The sequence below is a fragment of the Chlorocebus sabaeus genome, chromosome 15 (genome assembly GCF_047675955.1).
Source record: "Chlorocebus sabaeus isolate Y175 chromosome 15, mChlSab1.0.hap1, whole genome shotgun sequence".
NCBI lineage: Eukaryota > Metazoa > Chordata > Mammalia > Primates > Cercopithecidae > Chlorocebus > Chlorocebus sabaeus.
Genome location: NC_132918.1, coordinates 49,043,589 through 49,068,696, shown reverse-complemented (window position 1 = coordinate 49,068,696; position 25,108 = coordinate 49,043,589). Strand labels below are relative to the sequence as shown.

Genomic DNA, 25,108 nt, shown 5'->3' with positions numbered 1-25,108 from the left:
GTTCTAGAACTCCTGACCTCAGGTGATCCACCCGCCTTGGCCCCCCAAAGTGCTGGGATTACAGGCGTGAGCCACTGTGCCTGGCCCCTGTCTTCAGTTTTCTGTTTTGGGGGGTTTCTTTGGATTCAGGGTCTCACTCTGTTGCCTGGGCTAGAGTGCACTGGTGCCATCATGGCTCACTGCAGCCTAAACCTCCTGTGTTCAAGTGATCCTTCCACCTCAACCTTCCAAGTAGTTAGAATTACAGGTGCATGTCACCATGCCTGGCTAATTTCTTTTCTTTTTTGTAGAGACAGGGTCTCGTTATGTTGCCCAGGCTGCTCTTGAACTCCTGACCTCAAGTGATCCCTCCCATCTCAGCCTCCCAAAGCGTTGGGTTATAAGTGTGAGCCACCCTGCCCAGCCACATCTCAGTGTTCAACAAAAAAGTTTCAAAAGTAAAAAAAAAAAAAAAAAATTAAGGATATAAAGAAAATATTTTTGTACAGCTGTACAATGTGTAATGATTAATCAGGGTAATTGGGGTATCCATCATCTCAAGCCTTTTTTGTTTCTTTGTATTAGGAACATTCCAATTCCTTTCCTCTAGTTAGTTAAAATATATAATCAATTGTTGTTAACTACAGCATCCTATTGTACTACCAAATACTAGATATTATTCATTTTATCTAAGTGTATTTTTGGACCCATTAATATGATTTTTGTTTTTCTTTTTTAAAAGAGTCTCACTCTGTCCCTTAGGCTGGAGTGCAGTGGTGCGACCTCAGTTCACTGAGAATCCTGGCTTCAAGCGATTCTCCTGCCTCAGCCTCCCGAGTAGCTGGCATTACAAGCGCCTACCCCCATGACTGGCTAATTTTTGTAGTTTTAGTAGAGATGGGGTTTCACCATGTTGGTCAGGCTGGTCTCAAACTCCTGACCTCAAGTGATCCATCCGCCTTGGCTTCCCAAAGTGCTGGGATTACAAGTGTGAGCCACTGCTCCCAGCCAATATTGTCTGCATTTTAAGTCAAGTGTTATTACAAGATTAAAACAGTTTGAGAATATTAAAAAGTTTATGAAGTAAAAAAGTTATAGTTAGCTAAGGTTAACTTTTTTTTTTTTTTTTTTTTTTGAGGCAGAGTCTTGCTCTGTCGCCCAGGCTGGAGTGCAGAGGCACTATCTCGGCTCACTGCAAGCTCCGCCTCCTGGGTTCACGCCATTCTCCTGCCTCAGCCTCCCGAGTAGCTGGGACTACAGGTGCCTGCCACCACGCCCGGCTAATTTTTTTGTATTTTTAGTAGAGATGGGGTTTCACCGTGTTAGCCAGGATGGTCTCGATCTCCTGACCTCGTGATCCACCCACCTCGGCCTCCCAAAGTGCTGGGATTACAGGCTTGAGCCACCGCGCCCGGCCGGTTAACTTATTATTGAAGAAGAAAAAATCTTTTTAAAATAAATTAGTGTAGCGTAAGTATACAGTGATTATAAAGTCTAAAGTAGTGTGCAGTAAAGTCCTAGGCCTTCACATTCACTCACCACTCACTGACTCACCCAGAGCAACTTCCAGTCCTGCAAGCTCCATTCATGAAAAGTGCCCTATAAAGGTGTATCATTAAAAAAAATCTTTTACAAGGTATTTTTACTCTACCTTTTCTATGTTTAGGTATGTTTAAATACACAAATACTTATCACTGTATTACAATTACCTATAGTATTCAAACCAGTAACATGCCCGGGAGATTTGCAGCCTAGGGGCAATAGGCTATACCACCCTGGGTTTGGGTAAGTACAGTTGATGATGTTCACACAGCAATGAAATCGCCTAATGAAGCATTTCTCAGAGCATATCCCCTCACTGAGTGATGTGGGACTGCGAATATATTTATTGATAAATAATTTACATGTTCTATGTTACGTACATAGAAACAGATACTAAATATGCAGTTTTAAAAGGAATATGAGAAAAGGGTATCTACTTTCTTTTTCCTACATTCCCAAAGAATTGTGTATGCATCCCTTGTGACAGTATAGGATGGTATAGGTATCTTACCTCACAGACTACTTATTTGAAATAATGTGAAATCACTAAAATATACTGAAAGGTATTAAGTAGGGGAGTAGAATGGTGAGATTTTCAGTTAGGCAGACATTCTCACTGCAAAGCAGATGATTTTGGGATCAGAATTAATAACAGCAGAAGTGAAATTTATGAAGCACAAGCAGAGATAGCAAGACCAATTGAGAGGGTACTGCAATAGTCCAGGTAAGAGAATATGAATCTCCAAACTGAGGTAGTGGTAGGGCAGGAGACAAAAAGATGGATTTACAAAATTTAAAAGACAAAAATCAATAAAATTGTCTGAAGTCGAGGGTAAGGAAGAGAGGAATAGTACAATGACCTCTAGAAAGAAGGGTCATTTACTGAGATCAAAGAGATGAATTAAATTTATGAGTTGCATTTTAAACCTCCTAATCAGCACTGTCTAATACCCCTAGGCACAACTCACATGTGGCTACTGAGTACTTGAAATGTGGGAAGGGTGAATTGAGATGTGTCGTAAGTTTAACACACTGGATTTTAAATACTTAATATAAGGAATGAATGTAAAATACCTCACTAGTGATTTTTATATTTAATTACACATTGAAATACAATATTTTGGATATACTGGATTAAATTAAAAATATTAAAAGTAACTTCAAATATTTATTTTCTTTTAAAATTTCTATTGGGCAGCAATAATGTTGTGTATGGGATTATATAGCTATGTTAAAGGAAGCAATAAGATAAGGTGATTTCACGCAATCACTTGACTAATTGGCTCTCTATAGTCATAACCTGGATAATATTTGTAGTCATACCTGGATAATATTTAAAGGAAGAAATTAAACATAGTCCTTAAGTAGGAACAACTACAATTTTAAAAACTATTATGAAATGGTGATGGCTATACTCTTAAAAAGTAGATACAAGCCTACATGTGAGAGTTTTATAAAATCAGTTCAGTGCATAAATTAATAATAAACTTGAAGAAAACTTGGTTAAATATCACATTAGTAAACTATCAGATACATATTTTGAGCAGTTTACTCCATTTAACTCTGATCCACAGTCCTTCATCTGAAAAATGCAGAACACCCATCTCATAAGTTGTGAGGATGAAATGCATATAACATATGGTACACTACAAGTGATTTTACCCCTTCATGAGCTGCCAGAATTTTCATAAGCAATATAAAACCAGAGGGCACCATTCAACAATGGCTGAATCAATAAATTAAGCTCATTATTTGGAAGGTTAATAGAATATCATGCCTTAACATCAACATTAAAATTCAACAAAGGAGGTTAGAAGAGTCAACACCTGCCATACACAAATGAGAGATTTGGTCCTGCAACCAATCCAGTAAGCCACTTTGAAAGTTAAGCAAAAAATGTCTCTAGTTAAAGAACACTAAAAGGCAAAAGGCTATATAAAGAACTACAACAACAAAAAACCAAACAACTCAATTCAAAAATGGGCAAAGGGCCAGGTGCCGTGGCTCATTCCTGTAATCCCAGCACTTTGGGAGGCCAAGGCAAGGGGATCACTTGATGTCAGGAGTTTGAGACCAGCCTGGCCAACATGGTGAAACCCCATCTCCACCAAAAAAAAAAAAAAAAAGCTGGGCGTGGTGGTACACATCTGTAATCCCAGCTACACGGGAGGCTGTGGCATGAGAATCACTTGAACCTGGGAGGCGGAGGTTGCAGTCCATGCCACTGCACTCCAGCCTGGGAGTGAGACTCTGTCTCAAGAAGAAAAAAAAAAAAGGCCAAAAGACTTAATAGTCATTTATCCAAAGAAGATATACAAATGGCCAAAAAGTACATGAAAAGATGCTCAACATCACTCATCATTAGAGAAATGTAAATCAAAACCATAATGAGATGCTACTTCATACCCGTTAGAATGGCTATTAAAAAAACAAAAACTGAAAATGAGAAAGTGTTGGAGAGAATGTAGAGAAACTGCATCCATTATACACTGCTAGTGGAAATACAAAATGATACAGCCACTGTGGAAAACAATACGGCAATTTCTCAAAAAAGTAAACATAGAATTACCATATGATCCAGTAATTCCACTTCTGGGTATATACCCAGATGAATCTGAAAGCAGGAACTCAACAGATATTTGTACACCCATGTTCATAGCACCATTATTCACAAGAGTTAAAATGTGGAAGCAACCCAACTGCCCACCAATGGATAAACAGATAAAATGTGGTATTTACATATAATGAAATACATTCAGCCTTAAAAAGGAATACAATTTTAATATATGCTACACTACAGATGAACTGTGAAGACGTAAGTGACATAAGCCAGACATAAGAAGATAAATATTGCCTGGGCATGGTGGCTCATACCTGTAATCTCAGCACTTTGGGAGGCTGAGGCAGGCAGATCACAAGGTCAAGAGATCAAGACCATCCTGGCCAATGTGGTGAAACCCCACTTACTAAAAATACAAAAATTAGCTGGCGTCGTGGCGCGTGCCTGTAGTCTCAGCTACTTGGGAGGCTGAGGCAGGAGAATCACTTGAACCTGGGAGGCGGAAGTTGTAGTGAGCCAAGATCACGCCACTGTATGCGCCTGGTGACAGAGCGAGACTCCGTCTCAAAAAAAAAAAAAAAAGATATTGTATGATTTTACTTATATGAAATCAAATTATAGTCAAAATCATAGTCAGAAAGTAGAACAGAGGGACTGTGGGAGAGTGGGAAATGTAGTGTTGTTGCTTCATGGGGACAGAGTTTCAATACAGGATGATGAAAAAGTTCTGTGATAGTGGTGACAGTTGCCCAACAATTTATTATTTCTCCATAGTTCTTTTGCTCTTGAACTGACTTGTTTTGCTGTCTTTTATGCTTAAGTTTTGATTTCATGGCTTCATTAGCCATTTATTTCTGCAAATAAGATGCTGTAGTTTACGCATTATGTTACGTATTTCATCATCAATTATGGCTACAAAACCAAATTCAATATGAGAGGGGGTCATGTTTCTGAGCAAAACTAATACAAACTCTACTCATTTTACTGTTCTTTTTTTTTTTTTTTACATTGCTCCTTGTGGAGCAGGACTACCCCATAGGTAATGTGCCCAGAGTAGCCTGTTCTTCATTCTTTAAATTACTTCCATTGTCACATCTGGTTAACTACTACTGCTGCCACCTTCAGAAAAGGTATGCTTTTTCTTGAAAAAAATAGTTCAGGATGCTTATATCACCATTAGAAAATGAGGATTAAAATAAAAGTTTACTTTTCTAATTTAGCCAATAATTTTAAATAATAAACCTAGGCTTGTTTGAAAAATTAAAATAAGTGTAAAAATGTTATAAAAATAAATGTCAAAAATCCCTATTCTGGCCAAGCACAGTGGCTCACGCCTATGATCTAAGCACTTTGGGAAGCCGAGGCAGGCAGATCGCTTGAGCCCAGCAGTTCAAGACCAGCCTGGGCAACAGTGAGACCTCATCTCTACCAAAAATGTAAAAATTAGCCAGGTGTGGTGGTGTATGCCAGCACTCAGGAGGCTGAGGCAGAAGGATTGCTTGTGCCTAGGTGGTTGAGGCTGTAGTGAGCCATAGTTGAGCCACTGCACTTCAGCTTGGGTGACAGAGCAAGATGCTATCTCAAAAAAAAAAAAAAAAAAAAAAAACCACCTATTTTTTCTTCATAGATTTTCTGTATGTTTCTGGGTTACATTTGATAAATTAACCTTAATAAAAATTAACTCAAAGCAAAGACCTAAATGTAGGAGCAACACCTATCAAACACTTAGAAGAAAACATAGATGTTAAGTCTTTGTGACCTTGGATTAGGCAAAGATGTTTTAGATATATGACACCAAAAGCATAAGTAACACAAGAAAAAAATAAATAAATTAAACATCAAAATCAAAAACATTTGTGCCTCAAAAGTCACCATTAAGAATGTGAAAGGTCAATTCAAAGATAGGAGAAAAATTCTGCAAATCACGTATTTAATAAGGGATTTCTATCTAGGATATACAAAGAATGCAAATCAAAATGCTTTGAGTTAATTTTTATTAATGAGGTACCATTTCACAAGAAGTATTAGCAAAAACGTGGAGAAACTGGAATACTCATACATGGCTTATGGGAATGTAAAACGGTACAGCCACTTTGGAAAACAGTCTAGCCATACTCAAAAGGGATAAACAAAGAGTAACTGTATGACCCAGCAATTCCACTCCTAGGTATACACCCAAGGGAAATGAAAACTTACATCCATACAAAACCCTAACAAATGTTCACAGCAGCATCATTCATAATAGGCAAAAAGTGAAAACAACCCAATTGTCCATCAATTAGTGCACAAATAAGTAAAATGTGGTACATTCATACAATAGAATATTATTTAGGAATAAAAAGGAATGTCTATGTCACAACACGGATAAACCTTAAAAACATGCTTACTGAAAGAAGCCAGTCATAAAGGACCACATATTGTATGTTTCCATTTATATGAAATATTCAGAATAGGCAAATCTACAGACAGAAAGTAGAGTAGTGGTTGTCTAAGAGTGGGAGGGATGAGGGGTTTGGGAGGTTATAGCTAAAGGGTGCCAGGTTTTTTTCTCAGGGGTGATGAAAATGTTCTAAAATTGATTGTTGTGATGGTTGCACAATTCTGTTAATATGCCTAGCCAATGAGTTGTACATTTTGAATGAATGAATTGTATAGTATACGAATTATATATCGACAAAGCTGCGGAAAAATAGTCACGTGCTGTAATATGGTCCTCCTGTGCATCACTAGTGAACTGTTTGTACCACAGAGAGCTTACCATGTTAGTCTGACAGTGCTAATATTCTTTTCTTTCTTTCTTTCCTTTTTTTTTGAGACAGAGACGGGCTCTGTCGCCCAGGCTTGAGTGCAATGGCGCAATCTCTGCTCACTGCAACGTCTGCCTCCCAGGTTCAAGCAATTCTCCTGGCTCAGTCTCCCGAGTAACTAGAATTACAAGCACCTGCCAACACCATCATGCCAGGATAGTTTTTGTAGAGATGGGGTTTCACCATGTTGGCCAGGCTGGTCTTGAACTTCTGATCTCCGGTCATCTGCCTGCCTCGGCCTCCCAAAGTACTGGGGTTACAGGTGTAAGCCACCATGCCTGGCCGACAGAGCTAAAATTCTAGCTAAATTTTAAAACTCAGAAATTTTAAATAGATAAAATTTAAATTTTAACAAAAATTTCATCAAAATTTCTATCCATCGTGCTTAAATCAACATCAAATTGCTATAAAGGTGTCTGGACTTCAACTTCTGTAACGTGGACTAGGAACAAAGAGTTCTGGAGCACTAACAGTATACCAACCACATCTATGTATTTCTGCTTAGGACTACTCTCCTTTTGTTTTTCCTTTCTATATACTTAAGACATTAGACTTAAAAAAAATTTAAGCATATAGGTAAGTTATATTTTTACCTATAATTTCATTTAGGTAATAGAAGAAACATTATAAAGTATTTTATATAGAAAGGGATCCTGGGCTGGGCATGGTGGCTCACAGCTGTAACACCAGCACTTTGAGAGGCTGAGGTGAGCAGAAGTCAGGAGTTCAAAACCAGCTTGTGCAACGTGGTGAAACCCTGACTCTACTAAAAATACAAAAGCCGGGTGCAGTGACTCACGCCTGTAAGCCCAGCACTTTGGGAGGCTGAGGTGGGCGGATCACCTGAGGTCAGGAGTTTGAGACCAGCCTGGCTAACATAGTGAAACCCCGTCTCTACTAAAAATACAAAAAATTAGCCGGGTGTGGTGGTATACACCTGTAATCCCAGCTACTTGGGAGGCTGAGGCAGGAGAATTGCTTGAACCCCGGAGGCAGAGGTTGCAGTGAGCCAAGATGGCACCACTGCATTCCAGCTTGGGCAACACAGCAAGACTCTGTCTCAAAGAAAAAAGAGGAGGGATCCTGGGTTTGACAGGGTTGAAATCACTGCTGTAAAACTGATTATTGTGATTGAGCTTAGTCTATAAAAGATGGGTAGGAAAACACCGCAGGAGCCCACAACATAAGGAAGAAAACTTTCCTTTTCTTCTTATGTAGTCCTGTCCCATCATCTAGTGGCTTACAGTCTAGATGTTGAGACTTACCTGGCTATAGTGTTTAACTTCTCCCTGAGTTTTTAAATGTAAATTTTCATTGACATATATAACACATAAAGAAAAGTACACAAACCATCTGTGTTAAGTGTCTCTTTCTAGTTATAGTTCCACCCAAACCCAACACCTCAAGAATATCTGTTACCATGACTTCTATTATAGTTTTACCTATTTTGAACTTTAAATTAAAATCATATAGTATGTATCCTTTTGCATCTGACACTATTTAAGAGATTCATCACACTTTTCATGTGACTGTATTTCATTCATTTCATTGTATGAATACATTGCAATTCATTCATCCATTCTGCAGATGGGCATTTGGTTTGTTTCTAGTTGGAGGCTAATAGTGCTGCTATAAACTCTCTTGTACACATTTTTGGTGAATGTGTGCACAAATTTCTGTTGAGTACATGCAAAGAACCGAATTGATGAGTTACAGGGTATGTTTATATTCAACTTCAGCAGATACTGCTAACTCCCAAAATGACTGTATCAATTTAACCTGCCATCAGCAGTGTATGAGCATTCTAGATGCTTCATATCCTTGCCAAACTTAGCACTGTCTATCCTTTTCATTGTAGCCTTTCGGATGGATATAAAGTGGTATTGCATTGTGGTTTTCATTTGCATTTTTCTAATGATTAATGCTGATAAACACTTTTCAATGTTTACTGGCTTATTTGTATTTTTTGCTAGAATAAAAAAATTCTGTTCATTTTTATATGCCCTTATATCCAGCAATCTTGCTAAATTCATTTTTCTCACAATTTGTCTGCAGATTCTTTTGGGTTTTCTTGGGATACAATCACATCATCTGCAAATGGTGCCATTTTATTTCTTCATTTACAATTCTTTTATTAAGGCTTTCCATTTTGTTTCTTGGCTTACGGCACTAGCAAGAATTTCCACTACAATACTGAATAGAAGTGGTGATTAACTAGGGATCCTCCTTGTTTCTTATGCCAAATTGAAAACTTTTTATTCACTACTAAATGTAATGTTTGCTGTCAGGTGTGTGTGTGTGTTTAGCCAGAGCGCGCGCGTGTGTGTGTGTTTAGCCAGAGTCTCGCTGTCACCCAGGCTGGAGTACAGTGGTGCGATCTCGGCTCACTGCAGCCTTTGCCTCCAGGTTCCGGCGATTCTCCTGCCTCAGTCTCCCAAGAGCTGGGACTACAGCCGCGTCCTGCCACACCCGGCTAATTTTTTGTATTTTTAGTAGAGACGGGGTTCCACCGTGTTGCCCAGGCTGGTGTTGAACTCCTGAGTTCACGTGATCCACCCACCTCAGCCTTCCAAAGTGTTGGGATTACAGGCATGAGCCACTGCACCTGGCCTGTGTTTTTTTTTATTTTTTATTATTATTTTTAAGACATTCTTCTCGGCTGGGGGCGGTATTTGTATTTTTTCTAGAGATGGGGTTTTCCCATGTTGCTTGAATTATTGAGAGCAAGAGAATTGCCTGTGTTGGCCTCCCAAAGTGCTGGGATGCTAGGCATGAGCCACCGTGCCTGGCCTGCTGTTAGTTTTTGCCAATTGTCTTTAACATACTAAGTTCCCTTCTATTACTAGTTTGACACTTACCATAATGAATAAAGTTTAATCAAGTCAAGTGTTTTCTGTATCAACTGATCATAAAATTTTTCTCCTTTATTTTGTACAAAACCCTAGATTCTCAGGCTCCTGCCCACAAACGGCAAACAACCCCATATCTAAAAGCTACTGTGGAAGTCCCTCATCTTTCTGAGGTTCTTCCTGCTCTAGTTTTAGCCCCTCTAGTTCTCACTGCCTCAGCAGATTTCTGATATCTTCAAATAAGATGATCCCAGCTATTCTTTGCAGCCACACTAGACTGCTGCCAAGTTATTTCATTAAAACAAAAATTCTGGTTTCATGTTTTAATATCTGGAAGAACTGTTTTTAGCAATCTTTTTTTTTTTTTTGAGACGGAGTCTCACTCTGTCACCAGGCTGGAGTGCAATGGTGCAATCTTGGCTCACTGCAATCTCCGCCTCCTGGGTTCAAGCAATTCTCCTGCCTCAGCCTCCTGAATAGTTACAGGCGCGCGCCACCATGCCCAGCTAAATTTTGTATTCTTAGTAGAAACAGGGTTTCACCAGGTAGGCCAGGATGGTCTTGAACTCCTGACCTCAGATGATCCGCCTGCCTCAGTCTCCCAAAGTGCTGGGATTACAGGCGTGAGCCACCATGCCCAGCCGGCAATCATGTTTTAAACTTCACAGAACGCTTTTCTTCTTTGCTTCTTTTCCATAGGATCTTCTTTTTCTTTCATGGGTATTATCGCTTCTTAGGAACCTTCAGACCTCTCAAAGGGTGATAATTACAACTTTATTTTATTGTTCTTTTTTATCTTACTGTTCTACATCCTCTTGGGTCATAACTTTTGTTTATTCATCTTGTTCCTTTTCTTTCATGATAGTTTTCCCAAAATGTCCTGTTCTTTCATATTCACAAATGTTGAATTCAAGTTTTCAACATATAGAGTTTACATGAGCTTCTTGTATGCAGGCTTGTTTTCCTAAGAAGGTTCTCCTCACTTGTTGAGGGCTAACTACAACTTCTGTGGATGTGAGTGGGCCATGCTGGCAACAAGCTTAACTTCAGGTTGTGTTTGCTGCTAAGCAGGCAAGCAGGCAGCCAGTCTGGTCTCTCTCTCTTCCCCACAAATACAAATGCCAGTATGAGGAAAACCTGTTCTGGGGCATACTAAAATTCTTTTTCTTTTTTTTTTTTTTCTGAGACAGAGTCTTGCTCCATCGCCCAGGCTGGAGTGCAGTGGCGTAGTCTTGTCTCACTGCAACCTCCGGCCTCCTGTGTTCAAGCGATTCTCCTGCCTCAGCCTCCCAGGTAGCTGGGACTACAGGCGCCCGCCACCACGCCTGACTAATTTTTTGTATTTTTAGTAGAGATGGGGTTTCACTGTGTTAGCCAGGATGGGCTCGATCTCCTGACTTCGTGATCTGCCCGCCTTGGCCTCCCAAAGTGCTGGGATTATAGGCGTGAGCCACCGCGCGTGGCGGCATACTAAAATTCTTAAACCCAACTGAGGCAGACAGTTGTTTCCCTGGGATCAATTCTCCAAGTTTCAGCCCTGGGGGAGAAATGTGTTTGGTGCAACTGCTCTGTGTATGGAGGTGGGATAAGAGGTACAAAGGGATTTGAAGGGTTGGGATGGTTCAGTCGGCTCAGCTGCTCAAAGTCTTTATTTAATCACTCTCCTTACTTCCTCCAACAATTCATTCTTGCTTTCTACAGAAGTCAACTTTAAGCCTGGAGCCTCTCTGTGACAATGTAGGGTACAATGGCTACCATTTCTGATGCTGACTTCTTCCACGCATATTGTGCAATGTAGATTTCTCTACTTTCACTTTTCATCATAACACTAGCCTTCATTTTCTAGTTGGGAAATCTGTACCCCTATCATTTTTTACAGCACTTTTGCAGATTTACTTTAATTATTATGATTATGATTATTATTATTTTTTTTGAGACAGAGTCTCACTCGGTTGCCGGGGCTGGAGTGCAGTGGCACGAACTCAGCTCACTGCAACCTCTGCCTCCTGGGTTCAAGCGATTCTTGCACCTCAGGCCTCCTAAGTAGCTGGGATTAAAGGCATGTGCCACCATGCCTGACTAATTTTTGTATTTTCAGTAGAGATGGGGTTTCATGAGGTTGGCTAGGCTGGTCTTGAACTCCTGACCTCAAGTGATATGGCCACCTTGGCCTCCCAAAGTGCTGGGATTACAGGCGTGAACCACTGTGCCCAGGTCCCTTTAATTATTTTTTATACTAAAATTTCAATAATATCTTAGCAGTGGGCATGAGGAAGGTAGGGAGTAAACATGAGTAATCAGTCCATCTTTTTTTTTTTTTTTGTGATGGAGTCTCACTCTATCGCCCAAGCTGGAGTGCAGTAGCATGATCTCGGCTCACTGCAACTTCCACTTCCCAGGCTCAAGTGATTCTCCTGCTTCAGCCTCCCAACTAGCTGGGATTACAGGCGTGTGCCACCATGCCTGGCTAGTTTTTTGTATTTTTAGTAGAGATGAGGTTTCACCGTGTTACCCAGGATGGTCTCGATCTCCTGACCTTGTAATCTGCCCCCCTCGGCCTCCCAAAGTATCAAGATTACATGCATCAGCCACCGTGCCCAGCCCAGTCCATCATCTTAAACTGGAAGCTCTCTATTTAAATCTTAAATATATAGGGTTTACACATTTTTTTAAGAGCCTGAGCTCTTTCAAACACCAAGACCCTCTCTTTCCAAGTAACATCAATATTTGGCCACAGGATGTAAACACTCTATTAATTCATAAACCAAACAAAAAAACCAGGAGGAAGCATTCTTTATCAAAGGAACTAAATTAAGAAACTAAAACCTAAATAAGAAAATAAAACCACAGACTGGGCACGGTGGCTCACCCCTGTAATCTCAGTACTTTGAGAGGCTGAGGTAGGTCAGGCGTTCGAGACTAGCTGGCCAATATGGTGAAACTTGTCTCTACTAAAAATATAAAAATTAGCTGGGCATGGTGGTGGGTGCTTGTAATCTCAGCTACTCAGGAGGCTGAGGCAAAAGAACTGCTTGAACCCAGGAGGCGGAGGCTGCAGTGAGCAGAGATCGCGCCACTGCACTCCATTTTGGACAAGAGGGCGAGACTCTATCTCGAAAAACAAACAAACAAACAAACAAACCCCACTAATATACTGTGGTTTGAAAAGCATGTTACAGTTTATTAATTATTTCCTTTTAAGTATTCAAAAGAATTACACCCAAAGAATAAAAAAGTATTTTTCTTTCTTTCCAGGCATGTAACTAGAATCTACAAACCATCTCTTGACATTTTCCCAATAAATTTTTTATGGTTTACAAAAGTAACATACAACTTAAATTTATAGTATTGTATTTCAAGTATAAATTGCAATAAATGTATTTCATTTAAATAAGGAGTTATATAAAATATATAGTAAAAGTTTCATTTCTTGTTAAAAAAAGTCAACCAGAATATTTAAATCAACAAAATATTTCAGTCATGTTTATAAAATTAAACCTTGGCTTGATTAGCAAAAAAGTAAAAAATAAAAAAAAGGCCAGGTGTGGTGGTTCATGCCTATAATCTCAGCACTTTGGGAGGCCAAGGCAGGTGGATCACTTGAGGTGAAGAGTTCAAGACCAGCCTGGCCAACATAGTGAAACTCCATCTTTACTAAAAATACAAAAATTAGCTGGGTGTGGTGGCACACGCCTGTAGTCCTAGCTACTTGGGAGGCAGAGGTTGCAGTGAGCCGAGATTGCGCTACTGCACTCCAGCCTGGGCAACAGAGTGACACCATGCCTTAAAAACAAAGGAGGCTGGGCACAGTGGATCACGCCTGTAATCCCAGCAATTTGGGAGGCCAAGACAGGCAGATCACTTGAGGTCAAGAGTTTGAGACTAGCCTGGCCAACATGGTGAAAGCCTGCTTCTACAAAAATACAAAAACTTGCTGGGCATGGTGGTGCATGTCTGTAATCCCAGCTACTTGGGAGGCTGAGACAGGAGAATCGCTTGAACCCAGAAGGTAGAGGTTGCAGTGAGCTGAGATCAAGCCATTGCACTCCAGCCTGGGAGAGAGAGGAAGACTCCATCTTAAAAAAAAAAAAAAAAGAAGCATAAAGAAAAAAATGAAACACCACTGTGCTAAATCTTACTAATTTAGAACAAGGAATAAAGAAAAACACATATCAAATCTTTGCAGTTTGACAGAGGGGTGGTGGGGATACATTGCAGAAAAGTTACATTCAAAACTTTTTAAAGAATGATAAAAAAAAAAATGCTAGGAAGAAAAGCCACTGAACCAAATGTAGAGAGACAAAGTTGAACCAATGGCTATACTAATACATTTAATCTAACACTTTTATGTATTCTCACTTATAGATCTTTAGAATTCTCACTTACAAAGGAGAATAAAGAGAATCTTGGTTTTTGTACTGTTTGCAGTACAGAGGTGTCACCCATAGACAAATAGTTCCATTTTAAGGCCTTAAACATTGCTAAATACATCTGCAAGAACTTGCTCTGTTGCCCTTTCCAAGGATAAACACCAGTAAAGACCAGTTTGAGTTGGAAAGAGGACTTTCCATTAGAGAGTAAAGAACATTTCATTTCTATGGTACCGCAGCTCCTCAGACGTGATTGTATCTGTTGAAAACAATTAGGACCAAGAAGCAAGCAACAAAAGCCACCAAGGAACTGAAACAGCACTAGTGTCAGGGCAAGAAAACACACATCCTTTATACATATTCCCACAGTTCTCACTCAGAGCCTAATCACTTTCATTTTAGACTGAATTCTAACACATTTAGCCATCTAGTTTCTCAGGGCACAGCAAATCAGAGATAGCAAATTAGAAAATGTAGGAGTTTCTGATGTGGCAGGCATTTATTTTTTACTTAACAGACTACAAGTGATTCTGATGCAGTCAGAATGGAGAAGCCACTGTCCTAATATTCTAAGATAACGTGAACTTTCCTTATGCCCAACATATTGCTTAAGAACAACTGAGAGTTTGTTATGATTTATAAATGTTTTAAGAAAAACTTAGCCGGGTACAGTGGCTCACGCCTATAATCCTAGCACTTTGGGAGGCTGAGGCAGGTGGATCATGAGGTCAGGAGTTTGAGACCAGCTTGGCCAACATGGTGAAACCCCGTCTCTACTAAAAATACAAAAATTAGCCAGGCATGGTGGTGTGCGCCTGTAATCCCAGCTAGTCAGGAGGCTGAGGCAGGAGAATCTCTTGAACCTGGGAGGCAGAGGTTGCAGTGAACCAAGATCGCGCCACTGCACTCTAGCCTGGGTGACGGAGAAAGATTCCATCTCAAAAAAAAAAAAAGAAAAAAAAAGAAAAACTTGTTAAAGTTTGGGCATGTTAGGGTAATGTGGAGCATTCACTTTGATAAAACTCTTCATTTCCCAGATGGAAAGAGGGGAGGTAATACTAAGGACATACTACCAATAGTCAATCTGCTCACAGGGTAATTTCTACTGAAACCATACAGATACTATGAGTGAACTGGGGCACTTGATGCAGAATGAAATAATGGCAAAAACTGAAAGAAGTTAAAGTTACACGAAGAGAAACATCGCATTAAACCAGAGTAGTCGCAACGCCAACAACCTCTCTATATAGCAGAATCTTCCAAACAAAATAGTTAGACTTATACTCACCTTTCTGAAAAATCAGAGTCTATAAATTTTCTAGCCCGTTTTCTATCACTAAAAAGGAAAAAAGATAGCATAAAAACAACACATACTTAAATACAATTTAATTTCATTAATACTTTATTATAACTTGTCTAATTATACATTGAATATATTCGAAGACTAAAACTAACAAATACAAAAGATAGGTACATAAAATAAATCTTAATTGTATCATGTGAACACATGATATCACAACATTGTATCTTGATTGTATCAAGATATCACAACATAATAATCATAGGTTGAAAAGAGCTCAATGAATAGTTAGGGAGGAAAACACTGCAGACCTGCAAACAAGACAGAGAAAAATTTTCTTCACTCTGTGAAATACTGACTATACCAGACAATCTTGCCACCTCCAATATAAAGCAAAAATGGGGCTGAAAATATCCAGACCCTGGTCATTTCCAAAGTGGGCCAACACTGCTGGCACAGGCTTGGCTTTCACGTTATAATCTTTCAAGGCTATATAGAAATCCAGGGTAACCTTAGATCTACACAAGAATGTTCATGAGGATTGAGTAACGCCCACAGGATTACAGGTAATTCTGTCATTTCAGCTTATTTGATAATGGAAAAGTATGCATATACAAAACTCTTCTGTCTTTAATGTATTTGTACGTGTGTGTAGGCATGTAATTATGTATATTAATATGTATACATCTTAAAGCACTTTGCCAGGATTATTAATTCACTTAATATCCTTGAAGCAAGGAGATTCTTACTGCACTAAGATTTACCATCTGCTTGCTCAAACTCACATATGACAGAATCACCAATGCAGTATTCCACCATGTAAGTAACTTCTAAAGTAATAAAACATCTCAAGTAACAAAACGAGATTTTCAGTAATTTATCTTATTTATTTTTCTTTTATGGAAGTATGAGGTACTAAAATGATAAAGAGTGGAGAAAGGTATAAGTATTTTACAGGCAAAGATGAAACATATAGAAGTTTGTACTAAAAGTGACAAATTAGTAACATAGAAGAGATATTGATTCAATTGTTCAGTGTTTAAAAAGAAGAGGAAATTTAATAAAAAAATTTATTTGGCCTCTTTTCCTACCCTTTTCTGGTTTTTAAGGAAATAATAATTCATAGGGGAAATTCTGAGTATAGCCAACACTTAATATTTAACTCCTTTTTTATGTGAGTTAAAAATATATAAAAATATAGTTTTTATATTTCCAAAGCAGTTAAATGTTATAATAAAAGTAGTCCTATTCCAGAGTTTAAAAAGTCACGGTGTTCAGTTATGATTTATTGTACTGTTTTTTTCTGTTTAAAAATAGTTGTTCCAGAGATGATTTATATCTAAGATATAAAGTGAAATAAAATAGGTGATTTTAAAGGAAAAACATTTGTTTTTAAGAACTAAACTAAAATAAAACAAGAACAGAAGACAAGATAGTGAGAAAAAAATGTCTAAACTTCTTTTTTAAGGTTTTAAAAATAGTAACTTGCAACACTCTTACCCAGGGACCCAGCCAGTAGCTTCTGCTATGTGTGTCTGAGTAACCATTGCTGGTGCAGGGGTATATGGACTCCCAATCAGAACACTTCCTGAACTGGTTAGTCTCTGTGGTGTGCTTATAATCTGTAAAGTCAGGAACAAAGAATATGATATTCTTAATTATTAAGAAAAGCCTACAGGCAGAAAATAATGTTGATTGCTAACCTACGTATGAGGAAATAAAAGGTACTTAATGTCAGTCATCTAAGAATATAAGCAATGCCTTTGATTTACTTATATCCTAGGATCTTAATGCACAAGTATCCTGAATACTGACATGAGGTCACAATTCAGGTTTCAGCAAATGAAAGGCAATTTGGAAGGATTAAGTAAAGAACTGACAATGCTTCAAAAATCAGAAAAATGAAAAGCTTTCTTTGAAACTGAGGAAATGAATTGCAGTACAGTTTGATTTACTAGAACCAGGGTAAGAGCAAATCAGACTTCCACAGTCCCTCACACAGTATACACAAAGATACTATCCAGCTTGGATAATTATATAGATGCAATTGTATCCTTTTTAAAAAAAGTATTGGACAGGGAGCCGTGGCACTGTAAACCCAGCACTTTGGGAGGCCGAGGTGGGAGGATCACCTGAGGTCAGGAGTTCAAGACCAGCCTGGCCAACATGGTGAAAACCCATCTCTACTAAAAATACAAAATTAGCCAGGTATGGTGGTGTGCGCCTGTAATCCCAGCTACAAGAGAGGCTGAGGCAGGAGAATTGCAGGAGAATCGCTTGAACCCAGAAGGCGGAAGTTGCAGTGAGCGGAGATGGCACCATTGCACTCCAGCCTGGGCAAAAAAAGCAAAACTCCATCTCAAAAAAAAAAAGAGTATTTCATGTTATTAAATACTCTTTGAAGACATTTTAAAGACCATAAAACATTCTACCATGTGGATTTATTATTCTCTATTAGATATATATGGATTTTTAATTGTTCACTATTATAAAGAATGCTGTGATAAACATTTTTGTACAAAGACCTCGCCCTTAATTTCTATTTCCTAAGGCTAGACTCCAGAAAGGGGATTACTGGAACCCCTAAAGACTTTTTTAGAAAGGTACCTTGTATGTGTTACCAAATTCCTTTCCAGGTCTTAAAATTTTCACTGGTTAAAAAACAAAACATGTTCTTCCCAAAGACATTTATAATAATTAATACAAAAAACCTAGCAGCCTAGTAATAGCTTTAGAAATATTTTCATGTAAAAAAAGGGGAAGAGGCACGCTCCAGTGAATGGGGATATTAATGAAACATGATTGGACCCTATTGGATAATTATTGAAGCAACTATTGGGTATATAGTTCTATTTTTGTAAAGTTTTGAAAGTGTTCATGATAGTAAGTTTTAAGTCCCAACTCAGAGAGAAAAATATCTACAGGGACTACATGTAATTGTTAATAAGTCCTCAAACAAGAGAAATAGTTCTATTCTACTGCCTTATGCAAGACAAAATGCTAATTAATTATTATCTCCCTGACCAAATGAAACACGTTTCTGCAGCCAGGGTGAATCATTAAATTCATTGCTACCTTGCTCCATACATAACTAAAGGGAAGGATTAATAAGCATTTCAAGCTCTTCATTTGCATTTGAAGGAAAGAGTCAAACAATAACCTCTCAAGCATAAAAATAGTTCAGACCTAGTTATTAAAGTCTAGTCAACATGTATTCATTTACCAAGTATTTAAGAATCTTAGCTAGCTTCTGTTTATGTTTGACTATGTTAGTTTGGGGCTAGGAAGATGTTAGTACCTACAATTGTTTATGAAATAGTTTTAGTAAGTTCATTCTATAGTTACAAAAATAAAAACAAAAGTTAATAATACTGACAGATGTCTGGAGAGCTCTGATTATGTACAACACACCAAGGGTATTAAATAAGGCACTCAGAAGTTTGCCTCGTGCAAAAACATAAAAACAGGAAATGTGTCTGTACCTCTCAATGAATTTTGCCTTGCATTCCAAGTATGCTTGCACTTCCCACTCCACATGTCTGGTCCCACATCCCCACTTTCATTTCAGTGCAGGATCTTTAGGGGTGGAGAGTAACCTGCTAAACTATGTCCTTTGCAGGGCTTAACACAGTGGTAGGGGATGCTCATAGGAAAGGCACAATAAATATTTACTAACTGGGATAAAATACTCAACTTTTAAAATAATAAGGAAAAAAAGTAACTTCATTTATTGATATGCTAAAAGGATTATATAAAATCCACTAAAAAAATACAGCATAGTTTCCACCAATCTCTACATCACATTCTCTATCATGCTGACCTTGGGTATGGACAGCTTATGAAGAAAAATGTGTTATTTGATTACCCTCTGGTCGACTCTACTCCTTGAACAGCAGTGTCTACAAAGCTATTCTAAGCATTCCAATTTACCCTTGAAATGCATTGCATTACTACTGCAGTATTATTACTAAGGACATCTTTTTCTATATGGTATTAGCAGCCTACATGCTTGGTTTTGCTGATTTACAGGGCTTTGTAGAAAAAAAAAAAGCTGGGCATGGTGGTTCATGCCTGTAATCCTAGCACTTTCTGAGAGGCAAAGGCAGGCGGATCATTTGAGGTCAGGAGTTCATGATCAGCCCGGCCAACACGGCGAAATTCCTACTCTATTAAAAATATAAAAATTAGCTAGGCGTGGGGGTGGGCACCTATAATCCTAGCTACTTGGAAGGCTGAGGCAGGAGAATCACTTGAACCCAGGAGACGGAGGTTACAGTAACCAGGGATCATGCCACTGCACTCCATCCTGGGCGACAGAGTGAGACTCTATCTCAAAAAAAAAAAAGAAAAAAAAAAGAAAGGAAGGAGGAAGGGAAAGAGGACATAGAGAAAAACAGGCTATCTTTATGAAAATGACTTTGAAAGTGAATTCTAGTTTACATTTTCTTTTTTTCCCTCCCTCATTGTCAGATTGTTAGCTGATATTCTTTGCTGACTGGAGAGTGATTAGCAACACTCTGCTCCTTTCTCTTAGCACAGGGCCTGGTACACAGCAATTCCTTAATAAACATTTCCTGCATGAACAAATTAGAGAGATGACACACTTGAACAGGAAAGATAAGGTCTAAGAGTATGTGAGATACAGTAAGTTACTAAACTAGGATAATGAGAGTGAAACGTAAGAAATAAAACAAAAGGAAAGTCAGTGAGACTTGAACAGCCACAGAATATAAGAAAATTGGTTTACAGGGTGATGAGTCAGTCATGCTTTCTAACTCTGAACCTTAATTTTGAAATCCCAGGCCAGGCACGGTGGTTCACTCCTAAAAATCCCCACACTTTGGGAGGCTGAGGCGGGTGGATCATTTGAGGTCAGGAGTTCGAGACCTGCCTGGCCAAAATGGTGAAACCCCATCTCTACCAAAAATACGAACAAAATCAGCTGGGTGTTGTGGCACATGCCGGTAATCCCAGCTACTCAGGAGGCTGAGGCAGAAGAATCGCTTGAACCTGGGAAGCGGAGGCTGTAGTGAGCTGAGATCGTGCCACTGCACTCCAGCCTAGGCGACAGAGCGAGACTGTAAAAAAAAAAAAAAAATTGAAATCCCAAACTGAAGTATTAAAGTTGGAGGTAAAAATATACTTTTAATATTCACTTGATACGATAAGGAAAATAGAGTTTTAAATTTCAGAGTGCTCTTACCAAAAATCCAGACATCCTTAATTTAAATGTTATGTGGTTTCTCTGACAATAGAATTAGTTACACTGGGAAAATCAGATAGCAATTGAACATTATTCTGAACATTTTCCTGCCCTCAATCAACATATTTTATGTGCTACTGCCATCTACAGTTTAAAAAGCCAAGAGAGCATATGTACTCCAAAGGGAAAAAAATTACAAAATTATAAAGTGGTATATGAAGAGATTTCACTATTTGATGGAATTTTGGTTTTCACTGTAAGAAACATGCAGTTTTCACTCTTCTAAAATAAGACAGTCATGAGATTATCTTATACAGTTGACCCTTGAATAACATGGGCTTGAACTGGGCAGGTCCGCTTATACATGGATTTCCTTTCACTTCTGCCACCCCTGAGACAGCCAGATCAACTTCTCCTCTTTCTCCTCCGCAGCCTACTCAACGTGAAGACATCGAGGATGAAGACTTTTATGATAATCCACTTCCACTTAATGAATTATAAATGTATTTTCCTAATGATTTTCTTAGTAATTTTTTTCCCTAGCTTACTTTATTGTAAGAATACAGTATACAATACATATTAACATACAAAATAACATTAATATAACATAAAATGTGTTATTCTACTATTTATGTTATAGTAAGGCTTCTAGTCAATAATAAGGTATTAACAGTTAAATTTTGGGGGAGTCAAAAGCTAACCATGGATTCATGACTGCACAGGGGCTGTGCCCTTATCCCTTGAATCATTCAAAGGTCAACTGTATAATCATAAGATCTATAACATATAACTATAAGAGAGCCTATAAGAAAAGGGCAAGTATCTTCAACTGAAATAAGTACTGCTAAACTAGTTTCCATAACCACAGAAAACAAATGAAAACTTTTCATGGGGCCTTTTGAAATTTCTATCTACCATTAAGATTTGGCTTCCAAAAGACACATGAAGTTCAAAGGGCAAGCAGAAACAGAAGGCTAAGAAGCAAATCGGTGAGTTTTTATCCAAGAATTATTTAACTAAACAAAAACTTTTTAAAAAATCATGGATGAGGGAGTTAGAGGAGAACAGATAATGGCTCTAACTGGGTATCTTAGTCCATTCAGGCTACTATAACAAACCACCTTAGACTGGGTAATTAACTAATTAATTTTCTTTTTCTTTTTCTTTTTTTTTTTTTTGAGAGGGAGTCTGGCTCTGTGGCCCAGGCTGGAGTGCAGTGGCCGGATCTCAGCTCACTGCAAGCTCCGCCTCCCGGGTTCACGCCATTCTCCTGCCTCAGCCTCCCGAGTAGCTGGGACTACAGGCGCCCGCCACCTTGCCTGGCTAGTTTTTTTGTATTTTTTAGTAGAGACGGGGTTTCACCATGTTAGCCAGGCTGGTCTCGATCTCCTGACCTCGTGATCCGCCCGTCTCGGCCTCCCAAAGTGCTGGGATTACAGGCTTGAGCCACCGCGCCCGGCCCTAATTAATTTTCTTTAAAGTCTTCCGCAAGGAGTACAAAACTGGGTAATTTACAAACCATAGAAATTTATTGCTCACTGTTCTGGAGGTTGCTGAGAGGTCCAAAATTAAAGTGCTGGCAGATTCAGTGCCTGGTGAGGGTTTATTCTCTGCTTCAGAGATGATGCCTTCTGGTTGCATCCTAATAGCAGAAAGGGTCCAGGGTGCTCCCTTCAACTTCTTTTATAAGGGTACTAATTCCATTCATGAGGGTGAAGCCCTCATGACTTCATCACTTCCCCAAAGGCCCCGCCTCTTAATACCACCACAGTAGGGATAAGGTTTCAACATGAATTTTGGAGGAACCCATTCAGACCAGAGCATTCAGTTCCTGGCCCTCTAACATTCCTATTTCACAGGCAAAATACATTCATTTCATTCCATAGTCTCACAAGTCCTAACTCCTTCCCCAAATCAGATATGGGTAAGACTCAAAGGTGCAATTCATCCTGAGGCAAATTCCCCTCCAGCTGTGAGTCTGTGAAATCCAACCTGTTTCCAAAATACAATGATGGGACAGGCACAGAACATGCATTCCCATTCCAAAAGGGAGAAAATAGAAAAGAAGAAAGGGATAATAGGTCCCAACCAATCCAAAACCCAACAGGGCAAACATTAACTTTTAAGGCTTCAGAATAATCTTTGACTTGATATCCTGCCTTTTGGACACACTGGAGCAGGAGTTGGGCCCCCAGGCTACCAGGGGCCCCCATCCCCATGACTTTATTGGGGGAAGCCCATGCTCAGTTTTCCTGGGTTAGAGTTTGAGTCTTCTGCATGTGGCTCTCCCAGGCTGCAGTTGCATGCTGGAAGGTCTACTAGACTAGGGCCTCAGGGAGCGACCCCGCCCCTCTCAGCTCCACTAAGCTTTGCCCTGGCGAGGGTTCCCAGTGGTGGCCTCACCTCTGTAGCAATTCTCTGCCAGGATCTGTTAAGGCTCTCCAGGGCATCTTTTGAAATCTAGGTGGAAGTTATCATACCCCGCAGCTTGTGCACCCTGTACCTACTGGAGATGGCATCACTCAGACACTGCCAAGGTTCACCACCTGTGCCCTCTAGAGGAGCAGCCACATATATACTTGCACTATATTTGGGCCTACCGGAGCCACACCTGGAATGGCTAAGGAGCACTGCGCCAAAATTTGGGGAGCAGACTTGACACAGTGCCAGGAAGCGATTGCCAGGGTTTCATTAGCGCCTGAAGCCCCTCTTTTAATAGTTCTGTCTCCCATGTCTTGGCACTCTGGGCCTGTGATGGGAGGAGCAGCACCGATAATCACTGAAATGCTGTGGGTTTATTCTTCCATGTTTTGATGAACAGCACCAAGCTTCCACCCATGCACACTAGTCTTCTTTATCAAAAGGTGACTAGGCCACTCTTTTGGTGTTCTCTCCAGAACATGCTTTTTTATTCTTTACATGGCCAAGCTGAGAATTTCCCAAATCTTCACTTCTGATTATAAATTGTATTTTTAATTCACTTCTCTCTTCTCACATTTTACTATAAACAGCCAAGAGAAGCCACGTTGATCCCTAAACACTTTGCTTAGAAATTTCTTTGGCCAACTATCCAATTTCACTGATCCTAAGTTCCTCCTTCCACAAAACATTAAAATAGGAAAACAATTCAGTGAAGTCCCTTGCCACTTTTTTGGTTGTTGTTGTTTGGTTGTCTTATAGTGACCCCTCTGTCAGGGTCACTACAGCCTTGGACTCTTGGGCCCAAGTGATCCTCTCTCCTTAATCTCCTGAGTGGCAAGGACTATAGGTGCCACCATGCCTGGGTTTTTGTTTGTTTTCTGAGACAAAGTCTCGCTCTGTTGCCCAGGCTGGAGTGCAATGGTACAATCTTTGCTCACTACAACCTCAGGCTCCCAGGTTCAAGTGATCTTCCTGCCTCAGCCTCCCAAGTAGTTGGGATTACAGGCACCCACCACCATGTCCGGCTAATTTCTGTATTTTTAGTAGAGACAGGGTTTCACCACGTAGGCCAGGCTGGTCTTGAACTCCTGACCTCAAGTGATCCACCAGCCTCGGCCTCCCAAAGTGCTGGGATTACAGGTATGAACCACTGCACCCGGCCTAGCTAATTTTTATTTTTAGTTTTTTTTTTAGTAGAGATGAGGTCTCACTATGTTGCCCAGGCTGGTCTTGAACTACTGGGCTCAAGACATCCTTCTGCCTTGGCCTCACAAAATGATGGGATTACAGGAATGAGCCACTGCGCCCAGCCTTTTGCTACTCTGTAACAAGGATGGCTTTTCCTCCAGTTCCCAATAACATGTCCTTCACTCCTGTCTGGGACCTCATTATAATGACCTTTACCATTCATATTTGTGCCAACATTCTGTTCATGACCACGGAGGTACTCTCTAAGAAGAGTGAGGCTTTCTCTACAGCTCTCCTCCTCTTCTGATTCCTCACCAGAATCACCCTTAATGGTCCATTCATCTCAAGAGGCTTTTTCCAGCCTGTTCCTCTGAACTCTTCCAGCCTCTGCCCATTACCCAGTTCTAAAGCCATTTCCACAGTTTTAGGTGTTTGTTCTGGCAGCACCCCAGTTCTTGGTACTAATTTTTGTCTTAGTCTGCTATAACAAAATACCTTAGCATAGGTAATTTATAAACGATAGAAATGTATTTCTTGAAGTTCTGGTGGCTGGGAAGTCCAGGATCAAGCCAGCAAATTCAGTGTCTAGTGAAGGCTCACTCTCTGCTTCATAGATGGTACCTTCTTGTAGTGTCTTCACTACAGGAAGTGGGGCAAAGAGCTCCCTTCAACTGTTTTTTTTTTTTTTTTTTAGACGGAGTCTTGCTCTATTGCCCAGACTGGAGTACAGTGGCACGATCTCTGCTCACTGCAACCTCTGCCTCCTGGGTTCAAGTGATTCTCCTGCCTTAGCCTCCCGAGTAGCTAGGACTACATGTGTGTCACCATGCTCAGCTAATTTTTTGTATTTTAGTAGAGATGGGGTTTCACTGTTTTAGCCAGGATGGTC

General features: G+C 39.6%; 1 protein-coding gene across 22 annotated transcripts in view; it reads right to left on the bottom strand.

Annotated features, from left to right (window-relative positions):
• The window catches only part of TFDP2 (transcription factor Dp-2), a 191,378-nt gene that overhangs the window by 32,136 nt on the left and 134,134 nt on the right, over window positions 1–25,108 (bottom strand). For 8 of the 22 annotated variants that reach the window (XM_073023536.1, XM_073023534.1, XM_073023537.1 and 5 more), the window contains 3 exons: window positions 16,908–17,029; window positions 15,396–15,443; window positions 1,534–1,578 (listed from right to left, as the gene is read on the bottom strand). In XM_073023536.1, the coding sequence (XP_072879637.1) occupies window positions 1,534–1,578; window positions 15,396–15,443; window positions 16,908–17,029 (215 nt within the window). Of the gene's footprint in view, window positions 1–1,533; window positions 1,579–15,395; window positions 15,444–16,907; window positions 17,030–20,190; window positions 20,370–20,417; window positions 20,486–25,108 lie in introns of those variants that run through there. The other 14 variants (XM_073023547.1, XM_073023548.1, XM_073023550.1 and 11 more) reach the window with 7 other exon arrangements.